At 35.0% G+C, this 18,866-nt stretch overlaps 1 protein-coding gene across 1 annotated transcript in view; it reads left to right on the forward strand.

The window, feature by feature from the left end:
• Positions 1-18,866, forward strand: part of CFAP47 (cilia and flagella associated protein 47) — a 423,400-nt gene that overhangs the window by 271,352 nt on the left and 133,182 nt on the right. The window contains exons 47-51 of the mRNA XM_074358969.1: positions 3,282-3,286; positions 4,636-4,832; positions 5,768-5,911; positions 6,509-6,679; positions 15,404-15,515. Of these exons, the coding sequence (XP_074215070.1) occupies positions 3,282-3,286; positions 4,636-4,832; positions 5,768-5,911; positions 6,509-6,679; positions 15,404-15,515 (629 nt within the window). The remainder of the gene's footprint in view (positions 1-3,281; positions 3,287-4,635; positions 4,833-5,767; positions 5,912-6,508; positions 6,680-15,403; positions 15,516-18,866) is intronic.

Here is an 18,866-nt window from a genome sequence, read left to right on the forward strand (position 1 = left end):
TTCTGATGTACTTTCATATGATCATGGAATGTTAAGGCAGGAAAAACTTAAGAGATCACTTAATCAAATTATATTCTGTAGAGCCCTAACATTCTTCTAAAGTGCTTTAATTTGTCTGTAGGGGGGTCTGTGGAAGTGTGGGGGAGCTTCTTGCTTCTAACTTCAACAGGTTCGACTTTAGATTAATTAGTTTTATATATTGAGATTCTGTCTTGGGTATTATTAAGACCCAGTACCCCCAAGCCAAAAAATAAAATGTTTGAAAGCTACTCATCAAATCTCACTCCTTAATTTAAACAGACTAAGAACTTGAGTTCTAAAACAAAGTTTTAAGTTGTTTGCCAAAGATCACACCATATAGAAAAGGAACTAAAACTAGAAAACAGAATTTTTAACTCTCAGTTTATTGTACCTTTCACCTCACCAGTTTTATACATGCATCTTACTTTGCAATTAAGACATGGTAGATTGTTTCAGTAAAAGCCCAGGTGGATCATATCTGCCTGTACACCTTTTATGTTGTCTCTGCACCCTTGTCTTGGCCATGGGACTTGCCTTGGCCAATGGATTATTAAGGAATGTGAAAGAAGCAGATATATGATAACCATTTGTACATAGAGCTCTCATTCTTTTGCTACTGGTAATTCTTGTGTATTATATGAAAAGTATTGTGCTCATCTCATAGAAGGTTAGAGATCTCATGGAAAGAATTCCCAGTTGAGGTCCCAATTCATGAGTGAGCCCAGCCAATACCACATAAAGCAAATAAGCATTACCAGATGAGGTCAAGCCACAAAATCATGAGCAAATAAATGGTCGTTTCTTTAAACCACTAAGTTTTGTGGTAGGTTGTGTTGTGAAAGCTGACCAAAACAGCAGTATTGACTTACTGTCCCAACCATGACCTATTCTAGGATCTGAAATTGCACATTTTTATAGGTTATTTCAAAAACTGTAGATCACACTGACTTCTTCCAGTAGCTAATGTTAGGCAAAATTAAGTATTTTGTCATTGAATTCTTTATGTTCCTTTATTTTCTTTAGTAACTGTAATCTGTTAAATTTAGGTATATTTGGTGATCTTTAATTACAAAGCGCTAGCAACTCCTGCAGTTACCAGGATCAACTGTAAAGAAAAGGCCCCAAGTTAGCTATGTCTAGTAGAGTAAGGATGGAATGGACAAGTCCAGATTGTCCCTAACATTTGTAGTGCCCAAGCCAACAGTACAGATGGAAGCCCATATACCATATGCCTAAATTTTAAAATTGGTAAATCAAACTAACAAATTTTTCAATAGAATATAGTCTGTTATTCCACCTTGGCTAATACAGCTTTATATCAACCTAGAAGACTAAGTTTGAATTTAGAATTCTTGGCCTCCTCAGAGATTTGCACTAGACTATGACAACCCAGGATAGCTGGGCCTCGGCCATGTGCCCACCCTATTCTCTTCCTCCCTTGAGCTCTAACGTGTACCGTAAGGGGTCTCCTGTACAAATTGGTGAGTACCTCAGGCCCCATAATCTTGATCTACATCTTCCCCTGAATTAGGCACCTCTTCAGTTATTCTTTAATTCTAGGAGTCTTCCAACAGGAGGACTGACATGAGGAAGAGTCCTGTGCAGGCAATGGAAAGAGACTCAAAGCACTTTGGATTGTGAATAGTGGCATCCCATGAACTTGGAACGTGGATCGGGGCTGGGCTCCATGAAGGCCTGTCCCATTGGGCCTGCTTGCTCATTGCACATGGAGAGAGTGCCAGAGGAGATTCAGAGTAAGGCTCTAGGAAGCATGAGGCCCATGACAAGAAGCTCTTTTTCCTTAGTCTAAGGGTATGTGTTAGACTGGGGCTCCCCAATGGCAGACCCTGAGATCAGATCTTGAGAGCCAGTAGTTTGAGAGGTGATCTCAGGAAGTGTACGCAGGAGTGTGAGTAAGAGTCAGCAAAGAGAAGCCAGTTCAGGGAGTGTTAACGAGCAGTTGCCACCGTGAGTGCTTCGGGCGCACTTGCACTGGGTATCTCTACAAGTTGGTGTAGAATTCACCTCAGTGTTATTCCAACCAAAGAGCAAAAAAGGCTGGGTTATTTTTCCACCACGTTGATACATTATTTGTTGAGGACTACAGTTGCAGGCGTTAACTGTCACTCCTTGCCTGATCGTGCAGGGAGCTAAGCACCCTCCTAAGACCAGAGAAAGCCCTCGAGGAGAAAGGAGCTGTTTTCCATAAAGCCATTGGCCTGCAGGGAGGATTTTAATGCTAAGGGGACCTGGCAGGGCATGGACGACATCTACTATAGTGCAGAATTGGAAAGGACTTTGAGAAAACATGTCCTTAAAAGAGAATGATGTTATGGTCACCCAGTGTGGCCAGGAAAATTTCCAAGTTTATAAATATGAAGCTAGTCTCTACCTCTGCTATTTTACATCTAAGGAGATGCAGATACTGACTGATGACTGCCTTAATCTAGAATTAGCTTCTTGTTATTAAACTATCGTATAATTCAGAATTATATGATTATACTCTTACTTACTTACATTCCTAGCATGAAGTAATTAAATTATTTCAGATGTTTAAGAAAAATGAACAAATATTGTTTTAGCAATACATCTTCAAAAATAAAACCATTATTTTCATGAATCTCACTCTTAGGATGATTTATTTTTGAACTTGGAAGGGAGGGAGCTAGCACTGTGTATTCCTTAGGGTCTTGGCTCATGAACATTTCATGAGTTGGAAAGTGGACACTTAAGACTGTCCTTGGCTTTCACTTTCGGACTCCGCATCCTTAGAAAATGAGTATTTTTAAGGAAAAGAAAATGGTGTATAATGTAAAGCTTTTTGTAGAAGCTTTATACATGAGCTCATGCATTTCAATTATTGTTTACTATTAAATGGCTGATTATTCTTTATCTTTGATGAAAATAATAATTACTGCTGAGTTGCTTAAATCTCTTATTCTAAGCAGTTTAATTTTATTTAAATTACCTAATCTAAATATTTTTATTTCAGTCTGTTCATGCAAGAGAAAAATGGGGTTTCTTCCTTTCTGATACTAAAGCAACAAATTTTAATCAAATAATTATCTCACCTGGTTTATTCTAACAGTGTTGCCACAACTCAGATACTACACTCAGAATGAAAGTTATCAGTGAACAGCAGAGGCTAAAATGTGCCTTGAGTCCTTTTGACGAGAAAAAAATTTATTCTAAAATTAGATTTGTACTTGAATAAGGTAGAATAAAAATCACATTCTTATGTGCCTTTGTTTCCTCCTTAGACGAGGTGAGAATCTTCGATTTTGGTTAGCTGTAATACAGATTTCAAATGTGATCCACAGTCAGTGTTTTTTAATATACAATGTATAGCATTGTACAGAACATAATATATGACACATAGCAATATACAACACAAAATATATTCTATGTAATATATAATGAATATTTTTTATATTATATGCCACAGAATATATAACTTATAACATACATATACAGATCCTCAATTTGTTTTCAAAATGATTTAAAGCAGTTAATGTTCTTGCAGAAATGACTGGTTTTCTTGGCATATAGACTTCAGTGTATTTGAAAACAGGTTTGCCATTTTTACCATTTGAGGTGTTCAATGTAAGTGAATTAAAATTATAGCCAGTTAATGTAATACTTGTCTGATTCATTGGTTGATAAGCTTGATTTGTTTTCCTGGCTTCAGAGAATTTCCTTGCACAGAATTAGATTTCTAAGAAACTTTTATCACTTGTTTCTCACCTATTACCCAAATACATTAGCTTTAGCAGTGAAATTTTTATTACATTCTTATACTGCATCCTCCTTTAGGGTTGAGAGTGTTTTATAACTTTTTCATTTCATGGAAAAAAGAAAATGGTGACCTTCAGAGAAAAAGTAGTGTTCCTTGGAAAGGAAGGACCAGCATGGATAGCCTGCCCACCATAAGAAATGATATTAGCTATTAATTATGCTAAATGGTATAACAAAGTGATAGGAGAAATACTCATTGGACATGCCTCTTTGGCTTCCCTTGGTTATTAACTATGAAAAAAGTATTTCTATATGCTGGTCAAGTTGCAAATTATTTTGATTTCTATGGGACAGAGCATCCATAAGTCATAGAAAGGTGGCAGATTAATAATGCTTACCAAATATTCCATATATCTCTCAGTTCTCAGCCCCTGCAGGCTAAGCTAGAACTATGTGGTTTGTTCTGCCTAGTTAAATGGAGTATGTATTGCTTTTGGGCTGAGCACTGGAAATCCTTGAGGAAACTTCCAGCCATTCTTCTTCCCCAAACCTGTCAACAAAGGAGGAGAGATGTTCCTGGTAGTACAGCTGAAAGGTTGTGGTATCTTTCACAGCGTGGGTCCCTCGTTGGCTTTAGGGAGCACACCTTCCTGTGACCTATGCAGGATATATTCTGTCATTGATTTAAAAAATAATAATAAACTTGCTTGTAATGCCCAGGAGATTTAGGGATAGTGTGTTATCTTGTTATAACCAAGTCTCTTCTAGATTATATAATACAATTAAATACAATGATATTAAATATTGCTTTACTTCAAAATGAATGTTAGGAATTATACAATTAAACGTGATTAAACCATTTTTTAATTGTTCTGATAGCTGCAGATGAATATGTTCCAGTTCCTTTATATTTCGTTCCTGACTGTCCTGGACGCTACCCTTGTAAAATTTTGTTGACATCAAAGTATGATGTGCGTGTCTATTGCATTGAAGGTGTGGTGAATGAAGAACATGCAGAGGCCAGATTTGATTTTGAAACACCAGCTTTTAAAGCCCTTACCCACAATATTCCAATAGTAAGTTCAAACTTCTTTTTTGGTACTTTTCTTCATTCCCATTGCCACTGTCTGTCTTAATTAAAGTCTTTCCGACCCCTCATCTGAACTATTGCCACTTCCTAATTGCATTGTGTGCTGCCATTTGTTTCTCCCTATTGATGTCACAGTTTTGTTCCTGAATATAAATGTTACCATATTACTCACCTGATTAATCACTTCTGCTGGATTTCTTTGCTTAAAAAATAAATTCTAACTTCCTTAACCCGTCATCAAATTCCTACTCAAAAGCCATGCTTTGTGGTTGCACTGAGCAGATTCGTGGTCTCTCAGATCGCTCTGCTCCAGACTCAGTTGTAATCTTAGCACTTGATTAAGATGGGTTCATAGGCACTGAAAACAGTGATTGACTGTAGCTTGGCTCTCTATTAGTCAGTGATAATACAGCATAGATGAAGGTAATATAATTATAAGGACTTTTGAATGTTTAGACTGAAAAATTGTTTTTCATCTGTTATTAAAGATATAACAAAAATCTTCAAAACATAACAATTTGTTCTCATGGGATGTGTAAGCTTTGCTATTTGAGCAATCTAACTGTTAGAACACTTTAGGTTACATAATTAGAAGTGGAATGTGAAGCACCAGGACCATTTTATTATTTTAACAATGATCAGTAAGTCAAACAAAGGAATATTCCTCTAGGTAATAAATAATTTATGGATTAACCTGTTAGGCAGTGCTCCTGTATGACACTGAAAGGGCATATAGTCATCCTTATCCCTTATGTTCACATTTTTGATAGTTGTTCTTAATGAATATGACTTTCAAATGTTGATTCTTAAGAATCAGAAATATAATATCTAATTTTATTAAAATATTAAGAATTATTATGTAATTCACCTTCATCAGCATCATCCCTCTGATACTTTTCTGTCTTTATTTTCATACTTTAGAATAATGAAACAAATAATGAATGGAAATATCAAGTTACTATAGAAGGAAAATGGTTTTATGGACCTCCTGTTTTACATGTTGGACCAGGTGAAACTGCACATTATCCACTCACATTCAAACCTATTTTGGAATGTGTGATTATGGTATGAACTCACTGATTATTTTCCTCAGCTTTAATGTGTCAGTAATCCAGTGTATGATGTTAACCTATATGATTTATGATAAATTTTCTTGCAGAAAAGTTGTATTTTCCATGAATTTGATCATTAGTGTTTACTCTGCTTGGAACTTTATTAAATGTTTTAATGTGAGGAATAAATATTCTGAAAATCACAATGTCATTGGCTGTCAATACTTACATCTAGATTATTTTTTAACACAGCATATTTAACAAAGTAAGATCATTACTTTGTTATTCAGTAAGGAAATTTGTACTTTAACAAACATTTTAAGACATATTTCTTTGACAAGGATGTAAATAAGCATGTAATTGCTATGTATGAGAATGCCTATTAAACTCTGTCACTTAGAGAAAGTAAAGAGAAATAAAGAGCTTTTCACAGAAAATTCATCTTAATTTGTTCAGTAGAAGTATTTAAACATAAACTGGAAATGTCAATGGCTAGCACCTCCTTGAAAGCTCATTTCATTAATCAGATTCAAGATTAATAGGATAGAAGAGGCTGTTTGCCATCTAACTATGACTCATGTAGAGCTGAAATTTGGCTGATTTGTCACAGGGCAGACTTATTCTACAAAATGAAGATGGTATGGAGCATGTCTTTGACATAAAAGGAATTGGAAAAAGACCCTTGGCCTTGGAGCACATCACTGTCAACTGTCAAGTGGGGGAAAAAACAAATATATCCATAATGGTGCCCAATTACACATTGACCATGCTAACATTTAAGGTAAGTTTTTTTATTTTTAAAATCTTTTTAGTGTGAAAGTGTTTTCAGAAGGAGTATACTGAATTATATGAAATTTTAAATTGAATTATAGTTAACAATGTTGTGTTAGTTTCTGATGTACAGTGTAATGATTCAGTCATATATATATTATTTTTTATATTCTCTTTTATTATAGGTTATTACAGGATATTGATGATAGTTCACTGTACTATACTGTAGGACCTTGTTGTTTATCTGTTTTATATATAGTAGTCTATATCTGCTAATCCCAAACTCCTAGTTTATCCCTCCCCCTCCTTTCCCCTTTGGTAACCATAAGTTTGTTTTCTATGTCTGTGAGTCTGTTTCTGTTTTGTAAATAAGTTCATTTGTCTCATTTTTTTAGATTCCACCTATAAGTGATATCATATGATATTTGTCTTTCTCTGTCTGACTTACTTCACTTGATGTAATAATCTCTAGGTCCATCTATGTTGCTGCAAAGGGTATTATTTCATTCTTCTTTATGGCTGAGTAGTATGCCATTGTGTGTGTGTGTGTGTCTGTGTGTGTATAAAATCACAACTTATTTATCCAATGATCTGTGAATTATATGAAATTTTTAAAACATTTAATTTTACTTAACTTGGTGAAGCAGTGTCACATAAGGAGATAGAATTCTCTTTTTTATTAGTCCAACGTCTTTTAAATGTCATTTAAATTATAAAGTCGAGTTAGCACCAAACAAGTTTTATATCTAAGTATTAGAATATAATCATAAAACACATTAAAATCTACTTATTTGAGTCATATTATTTTCAGTTGAAGAAATTATACATGATAATAAAAGATATTTTCAAAAAAACCTTTTAAACAGCTTTTAAAATTGTGATATGATACCTGTTGGTCTGAAATTTCAAAAGTGTATCCTGTCATTTACCAGTGTGATTAATAGTGGGAATGTGAAGAAATGCAAAATTATTTATATCTTTATTTTTTATGAAGTTTTGTACTTGTCCCTCCTCACTTGATTTGCTTAAGCAAATCGGAAAATAAATTTTGTTTTTTACTGAAGTACAGTTAGTTACAATGTGTCAATTTCTGATGTACAGCACAGTGTCCCAGTCATGCATATACATACATTTATTCATTTTCATATTCTGGAAAATTAATTTTTCTATTCCCCACTCTTGCATTTATCTGCAAATGGTTGTGTGCCCAATAGAATCCTCAAAGACGCTTAAAATATCTATCCATCACAGCTGCCTGAATTCAGTTTTAGACAGAACTGCAGAAGTTTGGAAATTCTCTGGGTTTGCCCTCTGCTTTTTTGGGCAATCTTGAAAACTGTGTATGTTGATTTTCTTCTTTCCTTACTGGATTGCACAGGGAGTAAATCCTATGAGTGAAAATCTCATCTTGTCAATCCCCAGCTAAAACTCTTCAGTGTCATATCTTGCCTTCAGGATCGAGTCCATGCACCCTGAAGTGGCTGTTACATCTTTCAGAAATCCATCTGATCAGCTGCATCTCATACCACTCCTGGCTCCAGCCACACTTAGGCCATTGTATATAGTATTGCCTTTTGCTACTTCCTGGAAATCTGTATCCAACTCCCTGCCTTCCACTTCGCTGTGTCTGTCTCCTTCTCATTCTTTAAGTTAAGTCTTAGATGCCACTTTGCAAAGAATCCTTCTTGATCCTCATAAACCTGAATTAGATGCCTTTCATATGTTTCCACGGCATTTTTTTTTACCTGTCCCACCATCATGTACATTACATCGTATTGCTGTTATCTATTTATTGTTCTCTACCAGATTATAAACTGTGAAAAAAAGGGCATGCCTCTCCTATACATATTTTGATACCTAGCATAAATCATAGTATCAGGCATGTAATAGCTTTTCAAAGAAGATTTGTTTAATGAACAGACACAAATGTAATGGGTGACATTTCACATGGAAGGAAGGAAGGAGAGAAGGGAAGAAAAAGAAAGGAAAGGAAAGGAAAGAGAAGGGGAAAAAATCATGACTATATGGATTTGCTATAAATAAGGAAAAAATCGTTTTTCCACCACTCCCTTTCCCTTTCCGGAATTTACTGATGAGCAAGGAATCCTGTCTTAAGAGTTGGATGAAAACAGGTTAAAGAAAAAATTCTCTAACTTCATAACATTATTTATTTCATTTTGTTGTGGGAAAGGGTGATGTCTGTAGGCTTTTTAAATTTTATTCTTTAGAATGAATGCATTTTTTCAAATGTAGGTCTTCAAGAATAATAATTATGCTACATTAACGGTATTTTTCTAAATAAATATAGAAGTGGAATTCTATTCATAACAGAACTATTCTCCCAAGAAATAATAAAGTCTTTATTTCTATCATTTTAATGCACAAATAAAACTGAAGAATCTGGCTATTTTACTTTTAGAATGTAAATATTCAGCGAGGCCCTTTCTGTAATTAAAGATATTACATATTCAGTTCATTAAATATTATTTCATTAAAGTATTAATAATACTGTTCATCTATTCCAGTTCTTCCCTATGTCTATATTTAAAGAGCACCAACAGTTATAAAGAACAGGAACATATTTAAGACCTAAAAAACATTTATTCCTAGGGATATTACAACTCAATAAAGTATCACCTCTCTTAATTTGAAGATCACCATTGTTTTTCATCAACACATACTAATGAGCATTACCAATTTTCCATTTCTTTTCATTCATAATGTTTAGTTTAGTGCTGGTATTTCAATGGAAATTCAATCAGGAGGCAACTGAGATGCTGCTGAGGAGAAAGGCTAGGCTGAGAATCTTTGCTTTAGAATGTCAGGTTTCATCATGTACTTGCTTTGAGACCACTGAGATGCTTCTGATTCTACATCTTCATTCTTTGATGTGTAAAATGAAGTTGACTTTTGTGCCTTCAGGGCCAATTCGGGTTCCTCCCCACCCTCTACCCCTTTCTCTCACTTTCAATACCTTCCTCTTTGTTGGATTATTTTTCTTAATCTATAAATATTCTCAAAATTTTCCATTGTAAGAGAAAACCTGTCTCTAACCATACTCTTTCAACTATTATCTTCTTTATTTTCTGTGATTGCTAAACTTCTTGAAAAAGCAGTATTTACATGATCACTTCTTATTTCATGGTTTTCCATTTGGGGCTCCTTTACTGTTGTTGACACTGCTGCCACAAAGATCACCCATGACTTTTGGTCAAGAAAAATCAGTTCTTTTCCCATGTTGTCTGTCTCAAAATGTTACCAAATAATTGGCCACTGCACCCCAAAAAGCGAATTCAAACTCGGAGGCAAAGTTTGGGAGCGAAGAAAATAGCAGCTTTATTACTTTACTGGGCAAAAGGAATCACAGCAGACTAATGCCTTGAAGACTGTGAACCCATCTTGCGATTGGGGCTTGGTGATTATGTAGGCAAATGGGACGGGGTGCAACAGTGATATCAGTCAACACTGTTCTTTTGCAAGAGTTCGTCAGGCATCGTGAGAATTTCAGGTGGTCCACTCAAGGGTCATCTGCCCACAGCCTCTCCTATCTTGATCTAATTCATTTGGTGTCCCAGGGCCTTCTGGAAGATCTGATCATTTTCCTAGGGTTATCATTCTGTGACATTCTTCCTGGAACATAGCTTCTGGTTTTAGGTGCAAATTATTTAGGGTGAAGCATAAGTCACAGGGTTGGGGTTGCTAAGCACATAATCAATCAGGCAAATCAAACAACAGTAGTAGCAGAAGGGAAAACAGGTTAGTCAGCTAGGAAGAATTTGAAGAAAAGACACTAATCAATCATAGTATATTCTTTGAGCTGCGTTAGCATCAAGGAAGCTATTTTGACTCCTTCAAAAACTATAGGATTTTGGCACTGTCCATCTGCCTTCTTAACACTCTTCACCATTTATTTTATATCATTCTACATTCCTTATTTCCCTGCCATTGTTACTTGTTTGTTACTTATCTGGTTCTTTTATTCCTCTAACCTCATTTTTTTAATTCAAATTTCCATCTTCTAAAGCTTTCTTATGTCTGTATAGCATCCCAGTTGGCAGTTTCTTGGCTTCAAACTATCATTTAGTTACAAATGCCAAATTCATACTTTCACACAAGATGTGTTAGCTTCAGCCCCTCATTTTCAACTGCTTGCTGTACACCTCCACTTTGACAATCTTCTAACAACTCAAAGTCGGTATATTCTTTTCATATCTTTCCCTTGTCCTATTTTTCATTGCTGCTATTAGTCATTTTTATGATGCCTCATATTGTTTTTTTAAAAGCCTTTAACATGTATTTAATCTCATTGCTACAAGACTACTTTGTAATAGAAGGTTGGAACTTCCTTAATATGAAAGAGAAAATAAAAAGGCAGAGAATATAATTGAGATACAGGTAAAATCCTATCGCATTTTATCAAAGTGACCAATAAAATAGTTACACAATAAGGAAAATAGGAGGCAGAAGACCTGGGATTTCCAGAATAGTGGAGCAAAGGGTTTCATAAATGTATTCCTCCTTGAAAGCAATAAAAAACACTGCCAAAAGTTCTCAATATGAAAATTTTCAAAACTTGAGCTTAAAGACTTAAACAGCATGAAGAGTATTTACTCAAAAAAAAAAAAAAAAAAAAACACCTCTGAGGAGGGGAGAGTGTAGCTCAGTGGTAGAGTGCATGCTTAGCATGCACAAGGTCCTGGATTCAATCCCCAGTACCTCCATTAAATAAATAAATAAACCTAATTATTCCCCCCCCCAAAGAAAACAAACAAATAAAGTTATTTTTAAAAAAAAAAACCTCTAAATTTTGGTAAGAGCAGGGTGATTTGTAGCATTTTGACTTGGCCGCTCTCCAGCCCTACAATCTTGCAGCCACAATTGCTGGAAATTAAGGCCAAAGTAGAGTTGTAAACTACCTGAGTGCCGAAGGTGTGCCATAGCACATATGCCATGCTCCTTGACTAAAGGTAGAAGATTTACTGTTTTGGGCATTTAAAGAAACCTGTGACAAGTTACTGGCATACCTCAGGAATATTTGGGTTTGGTTCCAGACCACCGAAATAAAGTGAATGTCACAATAAAGTGAATTTTTTGGTTTCCCAATGCATCTAAAAGTTATGGTTATACTTTACTGTAATTTATGAAGTATGCAGTAACGTGTTGTCTTTAAAAAAAAACAATGTATACACCTTCATTAAAACATACTTGATTGGGGGGAGAGTATAGCTTAAGTGGTAGAACGCATGCTTAGCATATACAAGGTCCTGGGTTCAATCCCCAGTACCTCCTCCAAAATTAAATAAACCTAATTACCTCTCCCCACCAAAAAAAAAAAAAATTTTTTTAAAGTACTTAATTGCTGAAAAATGACAAAACAATTACAATAGTAACATTAAAGATCACTGGTCACAGATCACCATAACAAATATAATAATAATGAAAAAGTTTGAAATATTGCAAGAATTAGCAAAATGTGACACAGAGATATGAAGTGAGCAAATGCTGTTGGAAGAATGGCACCTATTGCTTGACACAAAGTTGACACCTTCCACTGGTAAAAAATAAATGCAATAAAGCAAAGCACAGTAATACAAGCTATGCTTGTACTGCTGACCACTAAGCTATTCAGCGGGCACACACAACAATGATTGCGGAATTCATAGACTTAGTCCAGAAAAATCACTAAATCAACAAATAACAAAACAACAAAAACAAGAGCAGCATAAACAAACCATGATGAGATAGTGATCTGATTTCAAAAATGACCACATTATCCTATATAAAAATCTACATTTTTCAGCAACAAAAATTATGACACAAAAAGGAAACAAACAGAAAAGTATGACCCATACACAAGAAAGTAAGCAATCTTTAGAAGTTGTCTCTGAAGGAGCCCACATGTTGGATTACTGGGTAGAGACTTTATAATAAAGCCTTTGTAAATACATTCAGTGAACCAAAGTAAATCTTATCTGAAGAATTAAAAGCTTCAGTAAGCAGGTAATATCAGTAAATAAATAGAAATGATTAAAAAAAAAAAATTCTGGAGTTGAAAATACAGTAAAAGAAAGGAATCATTCACTATATGGGCTCAAGATATTTTCTCATTTCCCTTGAGATTTCTTGGTTATTTAAGACTGTTGTTTTAAATTCCACCTATTTAAGGATTTCCCAAATTTCTTTCCATTTTTGATTTCTAATTTAATTCTGTTGTTGTCAGAAATGTACTGTGTATGATTCTAGCCCTTTTAAATTTATTGAGGCTTCTTTTATGTCCTAAGACATGGACTATCCTAGATAATATTCCATGTGTGCTTGAAACATCCTAAAAGACACCCATGAATATTCTACAGCTAACATCACACTTATTAGTAAAACATTGACTGACTTTCCCTATGGTTAGGAATGAGACAAGGATTTCAACTCCTGACACTTCTGTTCAACTTTATACTAGAGGGTACCAGCTGGTGCAGTTAGTTAAGAACAGGAAATAAAGTCATGCACAATGAAAAGGAAGAAATCATACAATTTCTATTTATAAATATCATGACCTTATAAATAGAAAACTATACCAAATCCACTAAATATACTATCATACCTAATAAATTAATTCAGACGATTTGTGGAAATAAGATCAGTATACAAAATTCAGTCATTTCTATACACTAGTGATGAACAATCCAAAATGAAATTAATGATCATTTATAATAGTACCAAAAAGAATAAAATGCTTAGGAACAAGTTTGACGAAAGAAGGTAAAGATTTATACACTGAAAACTGCAAAATATTATTGAAGATTACAGAAATTCTAAATAAATAGACATCCCATGCTCATGGATCAGAAAGCATAATAGAGTTATGATGACAACGTCACCCATACATACACAAGTGCAACACAATGTCAAAATCCCAACTGATGTGTTTGCAGACCTTGATAAAACAGTCTCAGAATTCATATAGAAACGTAAGGGACAGAGAAGAGCCAAGGTAATCTCATGAAATAAGAAAAAAATTGGATAACTCACACTGTCTGATTTTAAAACTTCCTACAAACCCTTAAGTACAGAACTATCATATTAAAGAAAATTGGCATAAGGTGGACATGTAGATGAATGGAATAGAATAGAATGTCCAGAAACAGGCATTTTTTAATAATGGTCAGTCAATTTTTGACAAGGTTACCAAGAGAATTCAGTGAGACAAAGTAGTCTGTTTAAATGATGATGCTAAGACAAGTCTATAGTCATATACAAAAGAATGAATTTGGACCCCTAGTTTGTACCACGTGTAAAAGTCAACTCAAAATGGATCATAGACTACAATTTAACAGCTTAAACTATAAAAATAATAGAACAAAACATAGGAGTAAATATTCATGACCTTGAGTTAGGCAATTACTTTTAAAGCTATGACATCAAAAACACAAGGGCCAAAACAGTAAATAAATTGGACTTCAAAGTTGAAATGTTTGTGCTTCAAATGATACCTGGAAAAAAAAAATGAGAAAACAACCCACAGAATGAGAGAAAATATCAATGTATCTGATAAGGGCCTTGTTTCTAGAATTTATAAACATCTCTTAAAATTTGGTAATAAAATGACAAGTAACACATTTTATAAAATGCGTGAAGAATTTGAATAGACAGTTCCCTGAAAGAATATATAAATGAACAATAAGCACATGAAAAGATACTCAGCATTATTAATCTGAGATAAGTGCAAATCAAAATCACAAGGAGATACCACTCACTAGGATGGCTATGATCAAAATAACAGACAATGAAAAGTTTGAGAAACGATGTAGAAAAATAGGAACAATAATGTAATGTTGGTGGGAAAGAAAAAAGGTACAGCCATTTTCAAAAAGAATTTTGGAAAGTAGTAATTTAAAACGTTAAGCATCCAGTTATCATGTCCCAGTAATTCCACTCCTAGATATATGTCCACATGTCTAGAGAAATGAAAATCTATGTCTAGTCAAAAACTTGTACATGTTTTCATAGCAGCATTGTTCATACTAGACAAAAATGGAAACACCCCAAATTTCCCTAAGCTTATCAATGTGGCTTTCATTCAATTTAAAACCCTTCATCAGTACAAAGAAATGATGTCCTGATACACACCACAACATAGATGAACCTTGAAAACATTATGCTAAGTGAGGAAAAAGCTAGTTACAAAAGATCACATACTGTGTGATTTCTTTTCTATAAATTGTTCAAAATAGGCAAATCTATAGTGGGACAAAGTAGATTAGTGTTTGCCTGGGCAGTGGCGGGTGGCAAGATAGAAGCACTCAGTAAAATGAAAGTTGCATTTCACAAACCAGAGTTGTGGTCAAATGCTGCTTAAGTATCACTTATATGCTATAATAAAATTGATGTAGAAATTCATTGAAATGGTTCATTTTTTGTACATCAAATTGCATAAAGAAAATTGTGCATGGCCCGTAAAAGATACTCTAAGCATCAGTGATCTTATTGCAAGTAGCAAGAGGAAGTAAACATTGTTCTTTTTGTGAGAATCATTTCATTTGTTCTCTTTTTCCCTAGATCTCAGATTTTTCTTCTCCTGTATGTATTGTTTTCCTGGTTTGCTTTTCATTTAAAAGTGAACAGTTTTCATGGAAGTATTTAAGTGAAATTTCATTTTTTTGTATGCTCTAGCTTGTTACACTGATTTCATGTAAATCTTAACATTATATAATTCCTGTTTTTGAATTCTCTTTTGTAGGTATCTTCAGATCTTCCAATGGTGTGGGGAAAGCCAGACATCACCATAGACCCTGATAATCCTGCTCCATATATTCTACATGTGTGCCCTTGGAAACGTGGTGTATTCAAAGGTAACAAAATCATTAATAAAATATTATTAGCTACCATACTGGGAAAGATGCATGATGAGAAGAAATTAAAATGTAATTTACATTTCCCCTTTCTAATAAATAAACCAGAGGGAAAGTTAGTTTTCCATTTCAGTCATTAGCTTTCTAAATAATCAGAGCTTTGAAGCATACATCTTAAGTCTAATGCTTTACTCTTTTGTCCATTTATTTGAATTTATTTTGGGGACCTATTCCTAGAAGCAGAATTATTTAGTTAAGACCTTTACATTTAAAATTGTGACAAATACTTTCAAATAATAAACCAGTTTATAAACCAGACAGCATCCTATGAGAATATGTTTATAGGACTAGGTATTCTAAAAACATGTACATATGCTTAATTGATACATGAGAAATTGGTTAAAGACTTGGATATGTGTGAAGTTTTCTTCCTTTCTCTTTAATAAAGCATTCATTTATACAAATTGCCCTAATGGTCCCTGAATAGAATTGCTTGCTTGGAAATGGGAGTGAGGGGTATTCCTACAGGCTTTTGTTGGGAGAGGAAATGAGAAGTGTAGAAGAGTAACAAGGAAGAGTTGAGTGACTGTAATTCAGCAGAGGAATAAGTTATCCTTTCTGGGGGAGAATTAAATGCCCCATGATGACTAGATCCTGCTGAGGAAATTATTAAAATGTAGATAAGTGGATACAATTTACAAGTGTAGAAAGCATGCAGCCAGTAGCAATCTTGTACTCTCTGGAAGTCCTAGCCTCTCATCCTTGCTTCCCTCAGCAAAGAATGTTTTAGGGAAGGGTCTGTTCCTAGCATAGGAGGTATAGAGGGCTGCTCCAAGGAAGAGAGTGGGCTGAATGCCGGTGCTATTAACAAGCAAAAGGAAAATTTCAGAATGGCACCCACAATGATCCAGTTACTCCCACTGCGATAGAATATGCTGTGAGTGAAGAGCCAGCCCACCTACCCCTACTCTCTGCTTCCATTTGGCTTGACCTCATATGTCACCATAGTCATAGCTGTTAGCATCTTCTGAAAGCTTCCCGTCACTTTTCAGGCATTTGGCTTTATGAAGCCCATTTATAATTCTCTGCGTGATAGGTAGATTTTGAGCTAGACTGAGCCTATTCCAAGCATTTCAATAAAGTAGCATACTTTTGCCATTTTTAATGTAAGTTGGAAGATTTGAAGTGGTTTTAAGAAATACAAATTTTGGTTTTTATTTTCATCATCAAATAACAGTCCTAATGGTGGATTTTCCTTAGTTGTAGAATTTTAACGAGTCTTTTATAAAGGGGAGCAGGTCATTCAGAATTGCCATTATTATTTTTGATAAACATACTAAATCTGAGTTTCCTGTTCTATGTAAGGCAGTGAGGTCTGCTATGTGTGAGAAGGAACATAAGAGGAACTCACAGTGTAGAACGTTTTGAATTAGGAATGTTTGGGACTCTCTTAAATAAAACAGAGTCCCTGATTCATGAATCAGACTCTTAAAGTTACAGAAATGGAGCTAAGAACTCAGTAATCAGATTTAATATGTTTTTCCTTTGTATAGTCATTTTTTGTTGATTTTGGCAGAATTTCTGAGACCATAAAGTTTCAAAACATATTTTCACTGATCAGATATGAACTCTTTTAACATGCTGGTTTGAAGGATTTTAGAAGAAATTTGGGGACGTTAAAGGCAACTCAGGGTACAGTTAAGTAAAGATGAATTAGTCAATATTGCTGGCTACACAAGAGATTTTACAGGCTTCATAATTTTGAAAAATATTTACAAGACATGATGATGATTGTTCTTCCCAGGGCGGTCCCTTATAGTTGGATTAATGTTGCCGTTATGACTTGGACAAGCTAAGCCTGTAAAGAAGGCAAACTCCATTTTTATTGATATTACTGTTGGAAGGCTTTTATAATATTTTAAGAGATAAAAATGTAATTGCTTCTGAACAGTTGTTAATCTGATATAAAGAAAACTAGACTAAATTTTTCATACATATATGAGAATGTTCCTATTTGTGCTGGTTAGAGAAATATGTCAGCGTGTGTGTGTGTGTGTGTGTGTGTGTGTGTGTGTGTGTGTGTGTGTATGTATCAGTGGCCTTAGAAAAAAAACTTTGTGCCCATTTTCAATTCTGTTTTTAATTATATAACAGTCATTTACAAAAGACCTGTAATTTGGAAAGCCTTGATAAGTACAGTAGTTTTAAACAAAGCTGACATTCAACCAGTTATACTGTTTGTTAAAATATTTTAACAAATGCTTTTCCTCCTATACTCAGTTGTTTGAGTGCCACTATGATGTAACTTTTGACTCTAGCCACCACAGCCCCTCCCTTAGGCCCCCCCTGGACTTCCCAACAATTCAGCAGCAACTGAACGGTTAACACATGACTTGTAAAGGTGCCTCAGGACTTTGATCCATTGTCCTTTCTGATTGGTCAGAGCTGAAATATAGGTTTGTTAATTATCTCAAATATGACTGCTGGATACGAAGATGTCATATGGCTCCTGCCTCCTAGGTTCATATCTGGTGGTGGAAATAGATACCCATAAATCATCTCAATACAGGGTACACACCCATACACCAGAAGTTTAAACATGGCACTAGGAAGCATGGTAGGAAATATTAACCCTAACAGTGGGAGTCTGAGAAGGCTTCTTAGGGGTTTGATCTGGACCTTGAAGGATGAGCTGGATTTATCAGCCAATATGGTGGGGAGGGCATTTCAGCAAAGGAAACAACCTTATTGAAAACACAGAGATGCTTTCTGTAAATAGAAGACAGGGTGGGGAATGTGTCTGGAGTGTGTGTTTGTGGTTGCCAATGCAGAGTGATGGACAGAAATACAGGCAGACTTTGTTAGACCAAGTTTTGTTTTACTTCTTATGGCAGGGGGAGCCATTGAAGATTTCTGAGGGGCATGAATCAACTGAGTTTTAGAAAGAAATATCTGAAGGTAGCATATAAAACAGGAGGTGCAAGAGAGGGCAGATATATCAGAGAGATCATTTAGGGGCCTTTAGCAATATTCTGGTTGATCAGTTCTCAGTATTAGTTTGTGCTTCTTCTCTCAAAACCAGACCCAGAGAAAAGAGTTTAATTGTGAGTAGTTTATTTGAGAGATGATCACAGGAAGCACACTGACAGAATGGGGAAGTTAGATGCTGAAGGGAGAAAGTCAATAAAAAGTAAGCTAGATATCAGATTACTGCTGAGAACTGGCGAACATCACTGGGAACTTTCTGAGAGAATTGTCATACTGAAGGGTAAGGAAATCGGGGCGGTCATCCACTAACACCTATCTATCAGTGACTAAAGTTTATTCTTAGGGCAGATCCCCATGGCAGTG

Source organism: Camelus bactrianus, chromosome X (assembly GCF_048773025.1).
Source record: "Camelus bactrianus isolate YW-2024 breed Bactrian camel chromosome X, ASM4877302v1, whole genome shotgun sequence".
Classification (NCBI taxonomy): domain Eukaryota; kingdom Metazoa; phylum Chordata; class Mammalia; order Artiodactyla; family Camelidae; genus Camelus; species Camelus bactrianus.